The sequence below is a fragment of the Cloeon dipterum genome, chromosome 4, assembly GCF_949628265.1.
Source record: "Cloeon dipterum chromosome 4, ieCloDipt1.1, whole genome shotgun sequence".
Taxonomy (NCBI): domain Eukaryota; kingdom Metazoa; phylum Arthropoda; class Insecta; order Ephemeroptera; family Baetidae; genus Cloeon; species Cloeon dipterum.
In genome coordinates, this window is record NC_088789.1 from 28,202,675 (window position 1) to 28,218,685 (window position 16,011).

General features: G+C 40.1%; 4 protein-coding genes across 7 annotated transcripts in view; 2 read left to right on the forward strand and 2 right to left on the reverse strand.

Moving 5' to 3' along the window:
- Positions 1–29: 29 nt before the first annotated feature.
- LOC135941974 (INO80 complex subunit B) lies at positions 30–4,574 on the forward strand. Of its 4 annotated transcripts, none has more exons than XM_065487815.1 (7): positions 30–113; positions 2,228–2,291; positions 2,345–2,786; positions 2,893–3,100; positions 3,551–3,772; positions 3,830–4,005; positions 4,256–4,574. In XM_065487815.1, exons 2-7 carry the CDS (start codon positions 2,270–2,272, stop codon positions 4,392–4,394), a joined length of 1,209 nt encoding a protein of 402 aa, XP_065343887.1. In that variant the 5' UTR covers positions 30–113; positions 2,228–2,269; the 3' UTR covers positions 4,395–4,574. The 4 variants fall into 4 exon arrangements, with proteins under 4 accessions (XP_065343887.1, XP_065343889.1, XP_065343886.1 ...); XM_065487817.1 differs by having other exon boundaries at positions 98–113; positions 2,348–2,786; XM_065487814.1 differs by lacking the exon at positions 30–113 and having other exon boundaries at positions 2,147–2,291.
- LOC135941972 (male-specific lethal 3 homolog) lies at positions 151–2,095 on the forward strand. Its single transcript, XM_065487810.1, has 3 exons — positions 151–772; positions 827–1,462; positions 1,775–2,095. Exons 1-3 carry the CDS (start codon positions 416–418, stop codon positions 2,093–2,095), a joined length of 1,314 nt encoding a protein of 437 aa, XP_065343882.1. The 5' UTR covers positions 151–415.
- Positions 3,618–6,203, reverse strand: LOC135941976 (uncharacterized). Its single transcript, XM_065487818.1, has 3 exons — positions 6,070–6,203; positions 5,671–6,013; positions 3,618–5,142 (listed from the first exon to the last, which is right to left on the reverse strand). Exons 1-3 carry the CDS (start codon positions 6,179–6,181, stop codon positions 4,599–4,601), a joined length of 999 nt encoding a protein of 332 aa, XP_065343890.1. The 5' UTR covers positions 6,182–6,203; the 3' UTR covers positions 3,618–4,598.
- Positions 6,204–7,577: 1,374 nt separating this feature from the next.
- The window catches only part of S6KL (S6 Kinase Like), a 34,891-nt gene continuing 26,457 nt past the window's right edge, over positions 7,578–16,011 (reverse strand). The window contains exons 9-10 of the mRNA XM_065491997.1: positions 9,945–10,130; positions 7,578–8,028 (exon numbers count right to left, since the gene is read on the reverse strand). Of these exons, the coding sequence (XP_065348069.1) occupies positions 7,912–8,028; positions 9,945–10,130 (303 nt within the window). The 3' untranslated portion in view covers positions 7,578–7,911. The remainder of the gene's footprint in view (positions 8,029–9,944; positions 10,131–16,011) is intronic.

The following is a 16,011-nucleotide window of genomic DNA, read 5'->3' on the forward strand; positions in this document are numbered from 1 at the left end:
TGGTGGCGCCTCGGTCAGTAAACAAAAAGAGGTGGTCAGCAGGCACTGTTCTTTCCCGGAATTTCGCTCTTTTTTCTCTCCTTGTGAATTTTTCGCAGGGGAAGCGATTTCAGGTAATTTTTAAATAATTTCTCCACTCAATCAGTCAAAATCCACACACTTAGTCGTTTGTAAAATCTCTGTATTAATTAAATTAAAATTCTTCTCGCTGTAAGGTTGCCGAACTTTGTCAGGTTTGCAGCCCTACCAGAATGTTAATTTGTTTTTGTCTGGAAACCAAAAGCTGGGAGCCTAAAAGTGCAGATCCGGGCGATTTGTTAGCAATTCAGGCCGAAAAGATGATGATGCCATGAGATCAATGTCGGCGTTCGCGTTCGGTGAGGATAGAGTCGCGTCTTAGGCTGGTTTGGCGAGCATGGACGCGGTGCAGAGCATTGACTACATCGACGGCATCACGCTCGAGATGCTCGTGGACGGCGGCGATCTGCTGGACGAAGCCAGCACCGTGCTCTACGAGGAGCCGATGCACTACGAGGAGGACGTCGTTGAGCCGGACGAGGAGGAAAGGGTTGTTTTGACCGACGACGAAGATGAGGACGAAGACGAGGACGAAGAAGAGGAAAACGACTCACCCACCACATGCACCTTCATTGACGAGGTTGAGGACGACGAGGAGGAATGGGAGGTGGACGATAACATCAATAAAAACCGGAAGGTCCCACTCGACCTGCCTCCGGAGCTGAAGAAGTACCTTGAAATTGATCACCTTCAGGTACTTAAACGATTTAATATTGGACTGACAAAATTTTAATTGATATTTTTTCAGGTGGTGACCTGTGATAAGCTAGTAAATCTTCCAGCCAGCCCGTGTGTCAACTTCATACTCGAAACCTACTATAGAGAATACGCTTCGGAAATCTTGCAGTGCGAGGACGAGTCTGAGGAAGTTGAGCACCGGACTCTGCGTGAACTGGGTGGAGGCAAAGAAACGCGCAACGTATCTAAATCCTTACGACTAAGACGGCAGAGGCAGCGGCGGCTTAGCAGTGAGTCGAGCGCCGACCTCGAGGAGGACAAAGACTTTGAGGAAATCCTCAGAAACATGAGAATTTGCCTTGAGGTGCTGCACAGCATCCGGTACTACATCGACTTCACTCTTGGCGATCACCTGCTGTACCCGTCAGAGAAGCAGCAGCATCAGTACGTGATAAACGCGAGCAAGTCCAGTTTGCTCTACGTGAAACAGGAGCCAGTCGAGTCGATCGAGGAGTACGGCCCCAGCCTCCTGGACAAAATCACCATGCTCGAAGAGGACAAGTCTGAGACTGAGGACGACCTGCTGGAGATTCTCAGCTCGAATGATCAAAGCTTCACTAAGCGCTGGAATGACTTCCTCGGCAACGACGAAACTGACAACAAACCGACTGATGAAGATGCAAAGCGCGAGTCGAGCGAAGCTGAGGTACGAGATAATTTCTGCAGTCAGGACATGCTTGGTCAGGGTTCGCCAATGTTGCAATGCGCTAAAATGCACCATTGTTTTGCCCAAATTAAAAAAGAGTGACCATTTTAGGGCTTAATTTTGGAAAAGTGTGGAAAGACCTAAAATTGGTGGTTTTTCCAGCTGTTTTTTGTTTGAAAAACACCAGTAGCGCATTGAAAAATTGGTGAACCCTGACCCTGATGCCAGGTTTTGATTACTCACCTGTTGTGATGGCTTTTTTTCACGTGTCTACCAAAAATTTGAGAATTAAAACCAAAAATTCCTTTCCAGGCGGACTTGCTTGCCGACCTTCCTCCATTCGTGCGGCGGCGGAAAGAAATGCTGGCCAAGATCCAGGAGTGGAAACTAGTCCCGGACGTGGAGGTGGACGAAGACGGCGAAGACTCCACTCCCAACTCGCAAATCTACGGCGCCGTCCACCTGGCCAGGCTGATGGTCAAGCTGCCAGAATTCCTCTACCTCACCAAATTCCCGAGCGCGGGCCACCTCAAAGCCGTGCAAAGGCACCTCAATCTCTTCATCAACTACTTGGCCAAGAAATCCAGCTGGTTCCAGGAAAACCAATACCGCAGCAACACTTTCCATTCGTAGCTCGAGCCGACAGTTTTTAGGTTTTCCTTGTTGTACATAATGGACGAGTGTGTGGATTTTTAGAACTGATCAACGCCAAAACCGATCTCATTACTTTATTTACATTAAAAGTGCATTTTTTTTTTGTCTCAGCTATATCATTTTTACTAACTAAATAGAAGACTGGACCCTGCAATGATTGACCTGGAGCATATTGGTGAGTGAATTAAAAATACAAATCAATAAAAATCTCAATTTTCTGTTTTTTAGAAGTCGATGTTGTCGGGATGGACATAGAAATTGAAGAAGAGTCTCAGGAAGCGCCTCTTCCGAGGAAGCGGTCGAAAAAGTCAAAGCACAAGAAGCACAAAAGAGACTCACGGCCCGTAGAAGAATCGGACAGCGACCTGGACGTACAGATCCAAAAGCCTAAGAAGGTTGCGCCCGTGAAAAAAGCGGCGGTAAAGAAGGCAGAGCTTCCGGCCGTTCTGGAGCCGGTGCGAATCTCTGAACGAACTCCAAAGCCCTCTTTGAAAATGAAAGAAGCAGAGTCAAGCGCCCAGATGGAACGGTCTTTTGAAAAGGCGCACAAGTCATCTCCTAAGCTGAGGGAAGCCGAGCTGGACCAGTTTGAACCATCAAGGACCTCGGAGAGAACGCCCAAGCCGTCGCTGAAACTGAAAATCAAGCTTGCCGAAGCAGCTGAGAGCAGGTATTTATTTCTAAAAGAAAATATATGTTTAATCGGCAATTTATTCGCCAGTGTGTGTTTATTTTTTAATCACAAGAGAAATGACACTGTATAATTAAATCTGCAGTTTGGCGAAAAACAAGTCGCCCAGCAAGAGCAGCGAAAAGTCGTCTCCGAGTCTTGCCACAAGCGTAATTGGCAGCCAGAATGTTCCCAGTCCAGGGTCGGCCAAAATGCTGGCGCCTGGAAGTAAGAAAAAGAAGGGCAAGGGCAAAGACAGCTCCTCGGACGAAGAACGATGGCTCGATGCCATCGAGTCAGGAAAACTTGAAGAGGTTAGTCCATTTCTTCAAATTAATAGTATAGAATGTACATAGAACACCAACGGCGTACAACTTTTTCCTGCATTGATATGAGGCTGCTTTGGTTAATTACATAGTCTCTTTGGAGCTACATAACACTACGACTTCAAATTAGTGTTTCATTTATTGTCGGCACAGTAAGGGATGCGGGAAACCGACTGTTGATTTTTATCTGAAACTGCTGTAATGTTCGGCCCAACATATAAACATGGATCACTGTTTTTAAATTGATTTTATTTGCTAAACAACAAATTTGGAGAGTGGAGTTGACAATCTCAGTGAAATTTGAAATTAATTGATTGAAAAATCAAAATAATTGATTTAGACAATAATAAAAGACTTGTTTATTTTCCTTAGAGCATTATCTGCCATGTTAAGTGAAATTCAAATTGCTTGCCATTTTTCAAATTGATTTTATTTAAGGTGGATGACGAATTGAAGAAAATAAAGGATCCAAAATTGATGACAGCGAGACAGAGGGCCATGTTCGAAAAGAAAAGCGACTTCCCCGGCGAAGAGCTGCCGTTGATGGCCCTCCCTTCGGGCTACAAGGAAAAGGTTATCACCGAGGAAATGATGCAGAAGCGGGCCCTGAAGCTGCAGCGCCGGAAGCAGCAGGCCGAGGAGAAGAGGGAGAAAGATAAGGTACGTGATTGAATATCTTAAACAAAGTCTTGTAATAATTAATTATTTAAATTGCAGAAAATGACGATGGACAGGCTGTTGAAGAAACAGGCGTCCAAGGCGAACAGGCCAGTCACCAAAAAGAGCAGCAACTTCTCGCAAGAGCCGCTGCTGCTGATGGTCAACAACGAAAACGAAACCACCATCAGCTTTCCACTCGGAATGCAATGCCCAATTCAAGAATCAAAGCCAAAGTGAGTTTAATTATTTTTTCAATTGCCGTAAGTGGAAAATCCACCACTCAAAATGATCTTTATACAATTACTGCGAAAGAAACGTCGGGAAATATCGAGGGAGTTTTCTCATTTGGGGTGTGGTTCCCAGTGAATTAATATTAAAGGCGTGGTACGGGCCATAAAGTGCGAGAAAATCGTAAAATATCATGTTTTAATGAGATTTGTTTTGCTGCGGAAATATGTAATAATATGATAATTCTCTGTGCAGACCACTGCCACCACCTGCCGCGAAGTGTCGCGTTGAAGGGTGCCAGAACAGGAAACGGTATTCGTGCTCAAAAACTGGAGTTCCCCTGTGCAGCATCGAATGCTACAAAACCAACCTGGCCATCAACGGACTTCAGTAATCGTTGCTTATACCTTTTTTCTGACGCTGATCTCCATTTTATAGTAGAAAAAAATTGTTTTCTTTTTAACCGAGAATGTAAAAAAATATTCACTTTCATCATCAGTCTGTAAATATATGTAAATCTCAGTAAATGTATTTCACTTTTCCACACTTTCATTAAAGTTAACTTATTTTGATACATTCATATTTAATTTATATAAATTTAAATGTCCCAAGAACAAAGTTGGACTCGATCATCATCACCAATAATAATTTCCGCCTGCGACTCATACCTAGACACCAAAGCATCGTGAAATTTGTCCATGGGAACGGAGTCGATCACAGGCCAAATTTGCAAAAACCTCAAACACGGAAAATTCAAATAGTTTTGAACGTGGCTCGTCGCGCTGACCACCATCTCCAGGTGGCTCAGTCTCGGAAGCATCAGTTTCAGCTCCAAATTTGCTATAGTCGCAGTGTCCAGGGTAACATGAGTCAAATTTAAGGGTGCAACCCTGCACAGCTGCAGCCCCCCTGACATATCGTCCACCACGACCCGAATGCCAGGAAGTGCGTTGCTCACTTTTCCCGCTCTGGTCAAATTCGGAACGGAACGCAGCAGTCTGTAGAGCAGTTTGTCCGCAATCTTTTGATCACTCTCGTCTGCGTGCGAGTCGGGGCCGTAGTAGAAGTGGAATTCCTTCAGCTGCTCCAATTTTGAGAGACACTCGAAGCTGCAATCGCCTGTAACTGCGACTGTCACCTCCCTGAAATTCATTTTATTCTGAGGTCGGATTTCTATAAATTTTGCTAACCACCCGGATTTTTTCCCCACTAGTTTTTATTTTACCAATTTCTTGCGCAAGAAATGGAAGAAGTGAATTTTCCCATTTTCCCCTGGGAAAATCTTGAATTTGCGGTCAGAGTGGTCAATATTTTTCCTCTACTGCAGATTTATTCTTTTTAAATTGCCTCAATTGCTCCAAATAATTCTCTGACAATTTTCCAAGTCGAGGTCATGAGCAAATAATTTGAAAATTATTGAAAACGGACTGTGAGGTGCAAACATTGTCTGCAAGAAACTGGTTAAAATTTAAAATAACCGCTTTTTATCACTGCAAAGTATTTTAAAAAAATTGGGCTATTTATTTAGGCTGTTTAAAATTTAAGTAAATTTTTAAACAAATTGGCTAGAGCAAAAATATCAAATTTTATCAACTTGCCGACCTTCCCTATAAAATTATTCCGAATCCGAAACGTTTTTAAATAAAAATAGAAAATAATCAGTTGTGCACCTGAGGTTTGGAAATTTGAAAGCAAACGTTGCCATGTCGTGAGTTCCACAGTGAAGTTGTCTCATGAACAGAGTGACGAGGCTCTCGTTCGGCACCAACTGACAGGGCTGAATTGTGTGTCCCGCCTGCACCCATTCCCTCCACGGAGGCAGCACCAAAGTGCGCAGCTGGTGCACCCCTTTGTGGCGCAAGTCGAGCGCAAAGTCTTCCGCGTTGAACGGCTCGACTCCTTTCATGTTCAGGTGGCGGGTGTCCCGCCCCACCAGTCTCATGGCCAGGTTGTACGAGATCAAACACCGGTCCTCTTTGTACAAGTCGAAGAACAGTTCTCGGACAGAAAGAGCTGATTAACACCATTAATGAGGCAGGTTCTGCGATTGTCAGAGGGAAATTACTCACGGAGGACCAGAAAGTCGGGTATGACCAGCTTGCCATTTGCGTCTTTCAAATCATGGCTGGCGCTCAGAAATGTGACACATAAATTTTTCAGTTTCGGCGGTGAACAAGGCATTGCGACTCAATTTGAACGCCAAAGATCGAATCACTCCCCTTTTTCCTCCAGCCAATAAGACAATGTTGACGTTTTTGAATGATTTTGGCGGGAAAATTTATCAAGGGGTGAAGTAAACGGGGTGAAATGGGTGGTTTTTTGCACGGCAAATATGTTTAACAAAACTGCATGAACCCTGAAATAATATAATTATGCAACCATGCGTGTGTCAAATGCCAAGCGGGTTGCAAACTTACGTAACTTGCAGGCGTTAATCAGTAGCATCTCGAAGATAGGATTTTTTCCCTGCGAACTTTATTAAATAAAAATTTGTTCTTCGCAAATTTCATTTTAACAGTAGCTATTTTTCATTCTAATTTGTCAAATAATTCAAGGTGAAATCTGGGAAAAAGCAGCCACGCGGAGCTTACAAAGTTGAGATTATCTCGAATTTAATTAAATTGTAGTAAAAAAAGATCAGGGTTCTGAATTTTCCCCACCCGGGTTTTATCGGGTTTAACCAGGCTAAAAACCCAATAAAACCCACTATTTTACCCAAGGCTCCAATATTTTTAGTATCAAAAATAAAAAAATGATGGAAAATAAAAAAAAATGTTTTTTGGCTGTTTTTTTAACGATGAAAAGGAAGTGCTGCATTTTTGCACATTGAAAAATTGGCAAGTCCCGGGCCATGAGGATTAAATTTCTTCGTTTCTTGAAAAAATGCAGTGAATAGCAAATTTGAAAAAACCCTGAAAACCCCAAAAAAACCCAAAAGAAACCCATATTACCCCCAAATAAAACCCAGGTGGGTCGGGCAAAATTTTAAAAACCCGGGTTTTTCGGAACCCTGATAAAGATACTTGATTAAATGGCCCGCAACTATAATTTATTTTTTCTAAAAAATTAGAATTTTTTCGGTATGTTCAAACTTTTGTTTTTGAGATGCAAAGATTCGAAAGTTAAAAAAAATAGTGAATCAAAATTGCTCAATCAGTTGATTTTGTTCCCTCGGAATATCATTGGGGTCACTCCTGAGGTCAAACAAGACCATCAGAAGAGGTCAGAAACTAAACCCTGGCGTCAGGGTAGCCCTCGAGCGATCCATATCGTTTAATTCCGATTTGTGGCCACTTAAACGACGCCTGACGGGCTCTGTATTGGTTCAAACTGTAAGATTTGTACACCATTAGAACGGCCAAGTGAAGAGTTTTCATAATTTGACCATTCGAAAGCCTTCAGGGCGCTAAAAACTCTATTTTAAATACAATTTTGAAGTTTTTTTTGTCAAATCTTCTAAGTTTTGTTTTTTCATTTCTTGTTAGCTAAATTATGCAACCTGCACGGCTTGCGTGCTCTTAAATTGCCTAAAACTTGCTACTAAACTACGAATAAAAAAATAAAACACCATATCAAGTGAGGTCCGTATATTATATACATATTTATTATTGACTTTATTTTTACACCTATTTTTAGGCATCACGCAGATCGAAAAAGCAGCTAAAAATAGGAACAAACAATCGAGAGTATTAGCGTCTATTGTCAATAAATATCTTTTAAGTGGATTGCACTCACAATATAACATTATTTACTTTTGTGCTAATCTTTGGCTCTAACGACGTAAATGCACATTGATTAAGTTACCCGGCAACGGACGGACGCGTTCTAATAGAGACAAAACGGAACGATCACAGCAGCGAATGTCTAAATCAACTATTTGACACAGAGTAAATAATATTAATAATAAATCTTCAGTCGAATCCGTCAAGATGGAACATTTCCGGATGGTGAATGAGGTCGTAGAGCCCCTCCTTGATGGACTTGGCCAGCGATATGTCCAGCTCGTGCAGCATTTGCTTCGGCGACGACTGCGGGAAATAGAAAAATTTATTTTAAAATAATTAAATAAGACGGAATCAAACGATGGGGAGCCAGTTTGTGATTTAAATTGATTAAATTGCCGGATAAAATTAAATTTACCGCCAGAGAAATTCAGATTTACCTGAAAAATAAATTAAATTACATGATTGTGAACTCGGAATGGCGGGAATCCACTCTGCCGAGGCGGATAGCCGGGGAAATGTTTATTGTGAATTTATTTTAGGAATCTGGTCTTGGATGTGCTGTCCACTCGCGAGGCCCAATTAGCGTTAATTGCGTGCAGCTCCAACAGGGAAAGAACTAACATATGAGTTTGTGTGTTTCTAACGAGCGCGCAATAACTCTCGAGCCGCTGAGCACAAAGCCGCAATCGCGCCACGATGAATTTAAATCGGTGCTAAAAACCAAAGACTCAAGGTCCGTTCCGGCAAATTGCAAAATGCGCGTCTGCATTTCAAAGTGGACGTCGCATTTTCAGCCAGCGTGCAATGCTAACAACGGCGGTTTGGCAATTTAAATTAATGAATTATGCGGGCCACTTGCATCACCTCAAAATTTATCTCACGCCGACACCGCGGCCAGTTCGAGCAGACAATTAAAGGAACGCTCACTCTCTCAGAAAGATGCTTTTAAACGTGCGAATTTGTTTGAGAAATACAAAATAATATGTTTCTGAATTTTCCTGATGAAAATTGTTAAAAAATTCCTTTTTTTCAGAAAATCATTTATTCAAAACCAATTAACAATATAAAAATTTTTTTACACAATAATTTTTTATATTTTGCTATTTTTGGGAGAGTTTGAAAAATGTTTGCAAGCTTCTAAAAGTTAGATTTTCAAAAACCACACACCACTAGACTAATCTCGACCTTTCCTAGATAGCCGAAGTGTCAAAATACCCTTCAAGCCCCTTTTGGCACCCTAAAAATGAAATATTTTATAATTTTGCTTGTTTTCTCCTCAACGGGGTGACCTTTAAGGGGTTGACACCCTTAGAATCCTTCAGTTATCTAGAGGAGGTCATGAAAAATCGAACAGTGTGAAGTTTTAGTAAATGAAGCTAGTGATTTAGTGAAAAAACGAGTTTTCTTTTGGATCAAGAGGAGTGTGACAGTTAAAACTCGGGTTCCAAGAGTCGCATTTACAAAAATTACATTCCGCTTGACTCGTGATGATCTGAAGAGGTTCCAGGCTGATAAACATTAAATTCCTTTGCGTAATGAGGTGCAATCAACAGAAAATTGTTAAATTTTACGTTTTTTAGGGTGTAAAAAGGGGGTTGAAGGGTTGGCACCCTTAAATTACTTTGGCTGTCTAGGGGAGATTTAGGCCAGTCTAACGGTGTGCGGTTTTTGAAAATCTGACCTTTAGAACCTGAGGTTTGGGCGTGTAAACATTTTTTGAAAACCCAAAAAAGTAAAAATTTAAGTTTTTTTCATTTTTCTAAAATTTAATTCAGTCAACCTATTATTTCTTTGTACACTAAAAAACGTTTGTCTTAAAATTAAAAAATCGATAAATTAATAATAGATTTCCACAAGCTAGTACAAAATTTGCAATATTTGATTTCGGAAGAATCCTTATTTGAACAGCGACAACTGGAAGAGGGTGTAACCCACGCCAATTTTAAAATGTGGACGTGATTTCTCGGAATATTAAACACGAAGGTGAGAGAAAATAAAAATAAAATCATTTTATTTCACTGCAGAATCGCAGTAGATATTTTAAACTTTCTGAAATCATTCGAAAAATTCCAATTTTTTACTGTGATAGTGCCGAAAATTCTAATTTTCATCATTTTGAGCAAATATACATTTAAAAAAGTAGAACAGTCTTAACTAAATATTTAACACAATTTCATAAAAAAAAAACATTTCAAAGAAAAAAATTTTATATCGTGTACCTTTCTGGCGCGAACGTCGGCAAAGCTGAAGTCCTTGTAGAAGGCGATGCCCTGCAGGGTGAGCAAGGAACGGAGGCGTTTCTGCGGCTCGATTTGGAGGAGGCGGCCCAGCAGGTCCCTGCCGGCCGGCTCGCAGCGGTCGGGGGCGGCGGGGGCCTCCTGCTGCCGGAGGCTGCGCGCCGGGAACTGCAACAAGACGCCAAAGGTGAGTGACCCTGCGCCAGTAGTCAGGTAGAGAAGAAGATCGACAGGGCGGAAGGGATAAAATCTAGCCGCGAGAGTCACCGGCACCGCACACAAAAGTATCAATGACTCACACTTGCGGTGGTTGGTGTTCTACGGCCGCGTCTTTAATCCGCATGAACACGATAAACAAAAAAAGGGTTGGGTTTTTTAGAATAAAGCTTTTAAGAGAAAATTTGCGAAGATGTTTTTTACCTTTACTTGAAATACTATCTAAAAATGAGGAAAAAACGAATATTTATTTAAAATTTTATGAAAAATCGGCAGGCTAATCAAGCCTACTGTAAAATCTACGATTTATTTCCCAATATTTCCCAAATATTTCGCTCAAACTCATGGAAAAAATTCGATAAATTTGGAAAAGTTTTAAATTTAACTGTTCTTGGTCCTGATTTTATAGGGATGTTTCCTTCGACTTCTGGCACCGAGGATTTTGGTATTAAAAATACTATATTTTTTGGCTGCTGCGTGAAACTGAAATTCTCGGCCTTGAAACAACCCAAATACGGGGGCGTAACCGAGAGGGAATACAATATGGCGGCGCACCACGCCCCCTATGAGCAGGGTTCGCCCATTTTGCAATGCGAAAAAATGCACCACTGTTTTTTTGCGCAAAAAACCGACTGGAAAAACCCACCAGTTTTGGTTTTTCCCCTTTTTTCCGCATTTTACTCGAAAATAGTTAATTTTCGCTCCAAAAGAGTCTGAAATTTCGGAAAATTACGTTGAGAAATTAAAATTTTTAGTCCCTTGGTGGAACCAGTGGCTCAATTACTGATTTTGGTGATTTTGAAATTTGCATCCATTATAAGAATTCGTTATTTTCCATAAGAATGCATGTGTTTCGGAAAAAATGCGCAAAATTGCAGAAAAACCCGCAACAGTTTTTTGCAATGCAGAGGGGTTTTCTGGAAAAATGCGGGTTTTTTGCGAACCCTGCCTATGAGAGGCGAGCAGTGCACTCTTGCCTGCCGTGTCCGCACCGCCATGTTGTATTCCCTCTCGGTTACGCCCCCCTATTCGGCAGCCGATTTGGGCTGTTTCAACGCCGAACATTTCGGTTTCACAGACATCAAAAAATCTAGTATAATTTCCACCAAAACCCAGTTGAAGGAAACATCTCTATTGAGAAACTGTTGCTAAATTAAATCAAAATCCAATAATGCAAAATTTTCTTAATTTTTTGGCCTCCGAAGTTCTACAGGCAAGGAATTAGAATTATTTTTTTCAGTCCATTTCTGATTGCTTCATTTGATAATCATTTGTCGAAAGCCTTCCGTGGGCAGTGCTCGCCTTCGGTTTAATTTAATCAGAGTGACAATTAAGGAAATGGCAATGCATAACTTTAATTTAAATCATCCGCAGAACAATGTAGGAGCGCGTTGATGAATTATTCTATTGTTAGCGCTCATTGAGAAAGAAAAAACTTTAGGCTGGAGCTCAGAACAGAGAAGGCCACGACGCGGTTTAGTTTGCGATTTGCCGTTTGCGATGCGAGAGAGAGAGAGAGAAAGAAAGAAAATTGTTTCGATCCGTATCCGCGTGAGTGCAGCGTAATTCGGACTTGCTTTGCTCCTCGAAATTGCAGTCTGCTCTTCCTTTTGTGGTCTGCTGGCAGACAGGTCTGATAACAATGAGCGTCGGCACAATACGGTCTGAAACAAAACGCCTTTCCCAAAGTGCTGCTACAGCTGAAAATAGCCTCTGAAAACAGTTACGCCTGTTCAAACGCCGCCGCCGCCGCCGCCGCAGACTGATCCGACAATTAAAGAGAGCAAATTTTCAAAAGGGTTAAGGTTTTTTTAAAATTTAGATGGGGGGTTTTGATTAATTAATTTCGATAGTCTTATACGGAGTCTCCAGGTAAATATATTATTGTTATATTTTTTTATTGCGTATTTTAGTATGTTGGAACTGTCCTGACGCCAGGGTTAGAATTCTAATCTGTTTTAATGGTCTTGCCTGACTTCACATAAAATGCCGATTTTTTAAACTTAGACGCTTTTTATCTAAAAAAAACTTATAGTTTTTCCGTCCTACAGTTTTCTAGGAATATTATGGGACAATTTTTTCCCTTCCTAGGAAAATAGTCCAAATTTTTCGATTTCGGAAGATTCAAAATAAATTTGAGCGAAGATAAAAGTTGGCGGCCATTGATTCAGGCATCTTTTGACATCAAATTTAAGCTTTTAGATTAGAACTCAAAATATTCTCGATTTTGTCACCTCTAAAAATTTCACTGATTTTCAGGGAAAGCTACTTGGATTTATTCCGCGTAGCTTGGTCAGAATGACTCCCCCATATGACCCTAACAACACAAAAAAATAAATAAAAAATTGCAGACAATTATATTATCCAGGATTTCATTGGCTTTTACCACCCCGATTTTTTACCACTGGTTTTTAACGGTTTTTACCACCAAATTTTTAACCAATTTCTTGCGCAAGATATGCAATAAATTAATTTCCATTTTCCCCTGTGAAAATTAAAATTTGCGGTCAGATAGTGGTCAAAATTTCCTCTACTTTACTTAAATTGCAATTTTCTGCCACAATTTCTCCAAAAAACTGAGCTATAATAATTAGAAAATTATTGGAAACTGAGGTGCAAGCATTGCCTGCGAAAAACTGGTTAAAATTGAAAAAAAAACGCTTTTTACCACTGCACTGCTTTTAAAAAAATGCGGGGTTTTTTGCAACCCTGATAGTATCAAATTTCTCCTGGAAATGCCCCAATATAGATAGAAATTTAGGGAAAAATATTTTGCTCCAACTCTGTAGAAACCTAAAACTGAATAATCATGCTGCTTATAAGGAGACTATTTTAGATTTTTTTTTTAAATAATTAATTAAACTTAGCACCTCATTTAAAAACAACCATATTGTTATTTTTCCAGTTAAACTGCTGTGAAAACGAGCGATTATAAATAAATTTGCTAAAATGATAAAAGCGCGCAGTGTATTTAATTTTCATGGTATTTGCAAAAACAGTCACAATTTTTTTACAAGTTAATTTGAAAGGAAAAATACATCCTACAAAATTTATTATATATCAAACAAAGGTTTTTATCATCCATAAAGTTTTTTCGAATTAATTATTTTATTTTTTAAGTTATTCCCAGCTCTCATCTCTCATTGCCACTGGAGCTTAAACTTCCTGAAAAGCAGGGAGTAGTAATTGGTGAAAAACACAAAACAAAACAAAGATTGGCGAAGGTAACTTCCGCGCGAGCCTGGGAACTTGTCTATGATAAGCGTGTGTCTGAAAGGTCGCATTAATTTTATTAATAAGTGGCACACACACACAGCTCGGCGGCATCACGAAAACGAGTCGGCGGTGGCGCCTGGATTAATCTCCGCCGCATCCTCCTTTCTTTTTTTTCTCTTCGAGATTGGACGTATAGGCTAATTGGAAAATAAGGTGCAAAAGTGGCGGTCAGTTATTTTCCAGGAAAAAGCCTTGAAGCCAGTTGCATGCACTTTGCGACAAGTTAATCTGCGGCACGCAACTATACGCGCGGTGCAGGCAGGAATTAGCATAATTAGCCATTGTTGGCTCGCAGGCAATAAAAATTAGCCATGCAGAATGAATGAGCGAGCGCACACGGGAATTAATCTGACAATAAAGACGATCCAGCTACCTGTTAAGACACATTACCGCTCGCAGAAAGAAATGAGAACGCTATTATGGTCGCAGATTAAAGTAGAGCTCGAACGACTGTATATTCGCATTGAAATAAATCCATCAGCGTGTAGCTTAAGACGGCTCCCTGTCAGCTACGAATACATTAAAACGGATAGCAGCTAGGTGTAATTTTTCTTTCCTTTCAGAGATTCGAAACAGTAAAAATTGATTTTATTATTTTTTATATTCATAAAAAACTAGGAATGCTTCGGAATAAAATTATGAGCATATCTGGTCCTTTTCTGAGGGTTAAAATTGAACATTATTTACTGAAATCTCTTAACTCGATCGTTCCAACGGTGTGTAAATCATGCAAATCGAACCAATACAGAGCCCGTCAGGCGTCATTAAAGTGGCTACCGATCACTTGAGGGCCACCCTGACGCCAGGGTTCGATTTCTTAATTGTTCTAATGGTCTTTCCTGACCTCAGAAATGTTCCATGAGTCAAAATCAGCCAATTGTGCAATTTCTCAAAATTCACCTGATCTCAAAAACACCCTTTTTGAACCTTATTTTTCCGAAAATTAACATATATCCTGAAAATTCACAGGTCTGCCACACACATAGTGCGATATTTAATCCCAATTATAAGAAAAAATATGAAATATGCCATTTTTGAGATATTTTAATTTTAAAACTATATTTAAAAATTACTTAACTTTGAATAGAATTTGCAATTAATACATAAGTGGTTAGCTGTCTAATTAGGCACCCTTTTGGAACAAAGTTTGATGTTCTAGCTTGATTAGAACTCAAGATATTCGCAATTAGAGATAATTTTCCCTGATTTTCCGAAAAAACAGCCTCAAACCCAACCAAAAAATTGTAAAAAATTATCAAATCTCTCGTGGAAACACCCAACTTCGAACTAAAATTCATGAATACAATAAAATCAAAGCAATCTTTAAGTTCCATTGTCTGCATTTTTATGTTAAGACATTGTAAATTTTTTTAATACACAATTCTTTTTTAAAATTCTTTTAAGCAGTGCCTTATTTACAGAAAAAGGGTATGGAGCAAAAAAAACTAATTTCGGAGATTTCTAATTAACGAGTTTCCTGCGTGCATATTTAACTTTTTTCCAGGGTTGCAAAAACCTGCTTTTTTTAAAAAGCAGTTTTTAAATTTTTATAAGTTTCTTGCAGGCCATGTTTGCTCTTCAGTTTTCAATAATTTTCTAATTATTTGCTCATGACCTAGACTTGAAAAATAGTCAGAGAGAAATTTTTGGAGAAATTAAGGCAGCAAATGCCAATTTGAAATAAAAAATCTGCACAGTGGAGGAAATTTTGACCACTCAGACCGCAAATTTTAGATTTTCACTAAGGAAAAATGGGAAAAATTCATTTTTTGCGCAAGAAATTGGTAAAAATTGAGTGGTGAAAAAATCCGGGTGGTAAGCAAATGCAGCCCTGCTTTTTTTCCAATGAAATTTTTATTTTAATTTATTATTTTCTGCCTCTTTTGGTTTGTTCATGCTTGAGCGGAGAAGAAACTTCGCAAGTTGAGCCAAGTGCAGAGCAATTTTTACATTTAGATGCATTGAGGTTGTACGGGTGAGCATTAGAAAAGAACGTGGAAGTGGCTCACTCACTCAGCGAGCAAGTTGTCGGTCGCGTCTCTCTGTCTATGATTGAAATAAAAGGAGTTGCGCTCTCGGCTGGCTCTCTTTCTCTTCTGGTCGTCCAGCTGCTCTTGCAGAGCCAGCCCGTTATGAGCGAGCGAGACCAGTTCTGTTATTTTGAATGGAAAAAATAACAAACCATTAACGACAGGTAAAAATCGCATAAAAACAGTGATTTATCGACGGCTTTATTGGTAATCGAAACGCGCGCGCGCGCGCCTCCCTTTTTTCTTCTTTCTCTTTTTCTCGTTGCATTTTACTACCAAATTGAGACGTCGCGCTTTCGAGGAAGAATAAAATTATCATAACGGTCGAGACGGCGATAATTAAAATTATGGATGGAGCTCCTTGCTTGCTTGCTTGGCCTGTTTTTGCCCAACGCAGAGAGAAAAAATAAGAACAAGTGGCCCGTGAAATTTTGCCATGATCGAGTCACGAAAATCTCTAAATTGCGATTTTTTGAAGGGATGAGTTAGGGGTTGATGAGGGAGGGGTTGGTAGAACAATTTTTAAG